This window comes from Mixophyes fleayi, chromosome 1 (genome assembly GCF_038048845.1).
Source record: "Mixophyes fleayi isolate aMixFle1 chromosome 1, aMixFle1.hap1, whole genome shotgun sequence".
NCBI classification, from domain to species: Eukaryota; Metazoa; Chordata; class Amphibia; order Anura; family Limnodynastidae; genus Mixophyes; species Mixophyes fleayi.
The window spans coordinates 409,300,180-409,307,269 of NC_134402.1; the positions used below are offsets into that span (position 1 = coordinate 409,300,180).

Genomic DNA, 7,090 nt, shown 5'->3' on the forward strand with positions numbered 1-7,090 from the left:
TTTGGGTGGAGGGGGGGCTACATCTTTGGCTATGTTTTGCAGCGCAGATTCCTTAAATTAAAGGAACTAAGTGCTAGGAGAGGAACCTGCATACAACAGATTGAAGGAGGGGGTGCTCATATAGCTATAATATAGACATACTGTAAAGGTATTTGAAAATATATTACCCGTTTAATTCCTGCACTGTAAATGGACTGGTGATAGCACAAGGGAGAAAGGAGACAGGCTTGAGAAGGAAAGGGGATTGCATTTTTTTTTTTTTGCTAGAGACAACCTTTATGAAGACCTCATTGCAATCTTACTCTTGGAGATGATTAATGTGAAGATTTGGTAGGAAATCTGGAGAGTTGTATTAAAGCTGGGATCTGAGGTTCATTTCGATCAGCCATCCGTGAACTCGGGGCCGAATTCATTATACGTTAATAGTGCCGGGAGAGGGAGAACATGCAATTTCTCCATTCCATTATAAAGCCAGAAAAATCCTCGGCTTGTCCCCTATTAAGATGTGGCAGCTGACAGGACCATTTCATAGGACATGGCTGAGGCTTCATGTACAGGAAAAATCTATATCAGTGGCTTTTTTTTGGAGGGGGGGGGGGTAGGAGAGGGTGTTTAATAAAAATAAAATAAAAAAGTGTAACGAAAAAAACTCAAAAGTGTATATACTACTCAGAAATATATACACTACATACACACACAGACATATTTATCACACACACACACACACACACACACACACACACATATATATATATATATATATATATATATACATACATATCATGTACATTTATAGACCTCCCATGCATATATGCATTTACTAGCACCGAAATCATCCAGCGTAAAAATATTGTGAAATGGGGGAAATCTGATTGTGCAGAAGTTTTATTTTATTTTCCTACTGATATGTTTTTTATGTAAATAAAATATTGAAAGTTAATTAATCCTTGCGAGAGACTAATGATTATGCTTATTATATTGCATCTGATCGCATCATTTGCATGATTCTCGCATTGCTGCCTAATAAGGCATCGCGGGTTATAAATAATACTGGAATTGGTTTCTAATAATGGCGGGCCATAAACTGAATGGCTTTTATAGCTAGCAAAGCAGACACTGGCAGCCTCTGAGTCGGGCTGCCTGGAGGATAAATCTCTGTATTATTATTTTTAATGTGCCCATGGTATATAATCTAGCCCTAATAACACTGTATCATTTTCTTAGAACTCTTAACAACTTTTTTTTTTTGCCTCTCCTCCATTTATAAGAGTTACAAGAAATTGGGCTGTTCAAACAATGTCTTAGTCACTGCAAGGAAATGCGATGCCATCTGTTCAGTGGAATAAACTCTATAACATGCCCATAAAGGAACACAGAGTAATCATCGTTACATGTAAATTCTGTGTTCATGCAAATGAAAACATTAAATTGTGAGGAGCATATATTTTGCATATTTTAAACGAGACAGTGCTAATCGGGCTGAAATGCCATTTTAATTCTTGTTCTGATTACAGGACTTTAGAACACAATAAATTCCTGCACTATTTCGTTCTAGTTATTATTTCATTACATTCAGTATTTTGCATTTTACAAAAAACAGGGAGATTTTTTTCTAATAATAAATGTGTCCCTTTAGCAAAGAACAAATACCGTTTTAGCATTCACCTGAACATAAAAAATACAAGGTAGGTAGACTGATATTTTTTAATTATATTATAGAATAAATTGCTGTTAAGACATATCTGAATGTATATCTATTGATAATTATAGTCAAATAAATACAACACATTTAATGTTTAAAGCTGTTCGCCATTTATTTATGACTGTATTTTTTCCACCCGTTAAGGTAGTAGCATATTTTGTTTCCAAATTAAAATGTTTATTTATTTCGCAAGCTGTAACAGCTTATAATCATTAAATACCAATTGTGTGCGTTGTCGATAACTGGCTAACCTGCTCAGACTATAGGAGAAATTAATTTCTTACTTAATAAGCCATGTGAATTATAGTAAATACCTAATATATCTGCTAAATATACATGAAAACGAAATAACAAAAAAAACAACATATGTGTATTGCTGCAACAGTATATTCCTGCTGTAGTATTAGATAGATCCAGCAATTGTCCTGCTGACGGGGATTCAGCACCATGGTCAGCACCCTTAGTACGATCAGTGAATTTAATTGAAAAATGTTTCCAACTATGTTAAATTTGCTAAACTTGAGGCTTTTCTCCGCTTTCCGTTTACCTAACCTATGTTTACCCTCTTCAGCTAGATGTATATGCGTGTATATATTTAGACGTGTGTGTGTATATATATATATATATATATATATGTATATATATATATATACACACACGTCTAAATATATATATATAGTACTTATATCGCAGAACCTATATATGTGTGTGTATATATATATGTATATATATATATATATATATACATATATATATACACACACATATATAGGTTCTGCGATATAAGTGCTGGTGGCATTGTTATATACATATAAGTTCTGCGATATAAGTGCTGGTCGCATTGTTATATATATATATATATATATATATATATATATATATATATAAGTTTCTGATATCATTGTTATACAACTAAATACCAAACATTTACTCTCCGCCAGAAGTTTATAATCACACGTGCAGCAGTAGGACATGGTCATTACCTGCACTCTGGACTCTGTGAGACCGATCCTCAGCGCCAGCTCTTCCCTCATGAAGATATCTGGGTAGTGGGTCTTGGCGAAGCTCCTCTCCAGCTCGTTGAGCTGAGCCGGGGTGAAGCGGGTTCGGTGCCTCTTCTGTTTCTGCTGCCCCTGGCTCTGGCCCTGCTGCTGGCCGGACTGGTTGGGGTTTTGCTGCTGTTGCTGCTTGTCCGGATCTTTGGAGCTAACGGCCATCGAGGACTGGTTGGATCCAACGCTGGTGATGTCCTCCCCGGGAAGCAGCGTGGTGCCCTCGACCTGGTCTGCGTTGCTGGCCAGATCTCCCGGGTGCACCGAGTCCGAGCCTCCCACTCCGAGGCGGCATTTTACCGCCTCACGGTGCCCTAGCAGCTCCGCCGCGTCCTTCATCCCTGTGCAGGAGGAATGGAGATGTCAGCCGGGGCCTCATCACTACACCTGGGCACCACCAGCTACCTGCTCAGCACTATACTATACAAGTCAGCATAGGCTGGCACACACTGGCACACACCACCCCATGGCACCCTAATATCACCCAGCTATATACTATTCATACACAAACTAGCACCATTATACACATTAAACTTTAGGAAGAGTATTGCAGTTCCAGATGGTCTATAAGCAGATCAGCCTCCATAGAGGTCACTCAGTGCCAGCCACTGACTGAGGGCTAACTTAGCCTGGCACAGTGCATTGAGTACTCTCCGTACATGACTATGGTTTCTGCTGACATTGAATGATACAGATACATAAGTGCACTGCAAACTCCATAAACTAAGTTTACTATTCCGCTGTAAGGCAGCATTGGACAGACTACACCTGCAGCACCAGAGCTGCGCTTAATTCTACAAGTCACTTACATACAAAAAAAAAATCAAAGAGGACAAATCCACAGATAAGCAAACAAATAATCTCAAAGAAGCAAATAAATAATTATTTCTGGCTAAATATAATTACAACTCTCTTCCTTGGATGTCCAGATTACAAGTATTATAAGACTGCAGTTAAATCAAATTAAAGTTTAATACTACACAATTACTTTAGAAGGAATTAGCCCATTTAGAGTGCATTAAGGCGGAAATCAGGCACAAATTGACGCTTTCCTGGGAGGGGAGAGGGTGGCACAGACTCACCGAGTCGGGCGTCCAGGAGGTCGGCGTGAGACAGCATCGCGCACCGCTCCAGGGCGAAAGCCTGTCCCCCCCAAATCCTGCCGGCTGGTTAACGATTTAAAAATAAAAATAGATAGATAGATATAGATAAGCTAAATGAAAGAAAATTCGGTTTGTGCTTAAAAAGGGGGTCCCCTGCATTATAATGTCCTTTAGAGAGGCGGGGAGGTGCTTAGTGCTTGGGTGAGCTGCTGAGCGGCTGCCACTGCTGGCCAATCACAGAGCGAGCTGCAAATGTCACCGGCTCAGCTGCCAGAGTAAGTCCCCCTGCTGCTGCTACAGGCTGAGTGCGAGTACAGGGGGCAGGGGCACTGTGTGTCTCAATGGATTCTTATCCCTGGTCCCATCAGCTAAGGTATAGCCGTGCCTTATCACAGGCTATATTTCTACTTTACTGTGCTAGATGTGTCAGTGATTTGGAGTTGGTATTCATGCCAACATTTAATGGACTACGAATTTTGTCATACATAACTGCTATCCCCTGTGCAAAATCACGATTATACATCATGCACAAAGTAAATCATACGAAACCACTAACTCCAAACACAGAGCTGTTTTATAAAAAAAAAACCATAAAAAATGATGCAATGATTTCTTCATTTTATTATTATTATTATTATTATTATTATTATTATTATTATTATTATTATTAGCAATGAAAATTAATATCTAAATATAATCTATTTTTCCGTTTGACCACCTTTAATCATTGTTCTTTATTAAAAAAAACAACTATTGTAATTATAGTTATTTACTCTGATTGAAGTTTAAGTAAATCTGTTTTGCAATATACGGCTTAAGTGCTCTCGCTTGTCATTGTTAACAATTAGGCTCCTGTAGGGTTAAATAAACGTTGATAGATAAAATTTAGCGCATCATTTAACCGCCGCTTCTACCAACTAACCTCCGATAGTCAGTCAGTATTGATACAGACGTTCACATTCAATAGATGAAGCCGGTTTAAATGTTGTTGTTTTTTTTTTAAAAAAAACTATAAAGTATAGTGCACGTTATTTTTATGTTGAAAGTTTCCACGCGTTAACAGAGGACCTTTCTTTCTCTCGTGTACTCCATCCTGCCATGGGGTTGCCAACTTGTCAATTGGCAGAGCGTGGCATAATTTATCATGAAAGATGAAAAAGTTACTATTTCTGATCTATAACCACTATATCTATTACATTCGATTTTAGTCTTTTCTGCAAAACCTGTTATATTTTCCCACCCGATTTCAAAGAGTTAAGGGCCTTTAGGGTCGGCAGTTTAGCTATAGCTCTGCATAAACTATTATCTGGGTAAATATATTTGTTTTGCCTCATTATTTGTTCATTATCATTGATTATTAAATATAAGCTAGCTTTGGATAAACAGATCCATCCCTTTCGATCAGCTACACTAACGCTAACCACATTAAATTATAGCGGGGGAATGTTCTTTGAGAGATTTTGGAATGATTAGGTTTGGTCAGATTGCATCCTAGCAAAATATACCTTGTTCCCCATCTATCTATTCTTGAAGGTAAATCACTGAACACATTTTTTAGATCCTGCATCAAGGAATTTAAGAACATCTTACGTATACAATCACAATTTCATGCAGTAAATACAGTTAAATACTCTTTATTTTCATTTGAATATGTAAAAAGTGTAGGAACAATCTCAAGTGCTGTGAACAGGGGAAGCGAACCATCTCTAATGTTCTGATTCTTCAATCCCAGCCAACAACAAAGTTTAGATTAGCAATATATTTCTAACCAGAGTAATTTTCAAGATCATTAGGCATTTATGTAATTAGTGCCAAATCTATAAGCTTTTATTACGATTATTAGAGTAAAATCAGTATAAATTTGTACTAATTTACAACTGTTTAGACTTGGCTGTCAAACCAAGAGGTTCTTATTGTAAATGATAAGTGAGGAAATTAAGTGCAAAATTCTCTACCATTTCTGATGTGCTCGCAAACAATCCGTTTCAATTGTGTTTGAAGCAGAGCAGAATGCCCTTTTCAAGTGATCTGAGCTGATTTTTTTTCTTGTCTCTCCCTTTTATTTGCACAACAAGGAGATAAAAAAAAAAAGGAACACTAAGCACAATGCACAATGCAAACAGATATTTACAACTCTTCACTTGATTAACATTGATTTTTAATCTCAGAGTGATACAATTAAGATTATTCATTTAGCACAAAAGTATAAAGCAGAGAGAAGAGGGGGTGCAGGGCGGAGATGGAGGGGATATTACACAATACACGGAGTTTTTTATCTTCCTTTTTTTGAGTGAATTTGTTACTTAATCAAATGACTGTGGCAGAAACATTGGAATGACCGCGGCAGATGCGGGGGGCTCTTTGCGTTGTTTCTCTGGACAAGAGATGAACAGACAGACAAAGGAGGCGGCAGAGCGAAATATGGGCTCTTCTCTCCCCCTATACAGCCCTCTGTGCTTCTCCACGTACTCTGCCTCACGCTCTGTCTTCTGCGGGAGATGAACTGTGGATCACTCCCAGACACCTAGACATGAACTCAGGGCCAGGGGATACAGGGCAGGGGGGACCAAAGAGTGGAGACAACGACTGGGATATTTTGTGGAAAGGTGTACTGACATACAACATGCATTACCCCCGAATCTGCTGCTGGAGGAGCTCAGAAAGAGGTCAGGGAAAGTGGATAGATAGATAGATAGATAGATAGATAGATAGATAGATAGATAGATAGATAGATAGATAGAAGCCAGTCCAGAATCTTGAGCCACTTTCAGTCAGCTTTCAGGACCATAGACAGCTCACTACTAATTCAGTACCACTTTTCTCCTGTTTACTCCCTACAAAACAGCAAAGCGGTTGGAGAACCAATGTGAGGAGAGTTTAACCCCCTTTGATATCACGGTATTTTTTTCTATTTCGTCTTTTTTTTTTTTTTAATTACGGTTTTGCTACATAAAGAATAATTTTTTGTGCACAAAAGTATAGTCATTTATATATTGCTAACAAGCGTCATAGCAGAAATTATCTCTGAAAACAAAATACAAATTAAAATAATATAAAAAAAATAACAAATATAATAATAATAATAATAATAATAATAATAATAATAGTAATAATAGTATATAATATGTGTGCATGTAGACACAGGTATGCAGTGGCGCAGACTGAATACGCTGGGTCCAGCGATAAATAATTGTGTAATAGTTACATGTGCGGACACATCAGAGTAATAACAA

The 7,090-nt window shown here is 37.7% G+C and overlaps 1 protein-coding gene across 1 annotated transcript in view; it reads right to left on the bottom strand.

Annotated features, from left to right (window-relative positions):
- Positions 1 to 4,059, bottom strand: part of OTP (orthopedia homeobox) — a 9,223-nt gene extending 5,164 nt beyond the window's left edge. The window contains exons 1-2 of the mRNA XM_075193463.1: positions 3,837 to 4,059; positions 2,686 to 3,095 (exon numbers count right to left, since the gene is read on the bottom strand). Of these exons, the coding sequence (XP_075049564.1) occupies positions 2,686 to 3,095; positions 3,837 to 3,873 (447 nt within the window). The 5' untranslated portion in view covers positions 3,874 to 4,059. The remainder of the gene's footprint in view (positions 1 to 2,685; positions 3,096 to 3,836) is intronic.
- Between the last annotated feature and the right edge of the window lie 3,031 nt (positions 4,060 to 7,090).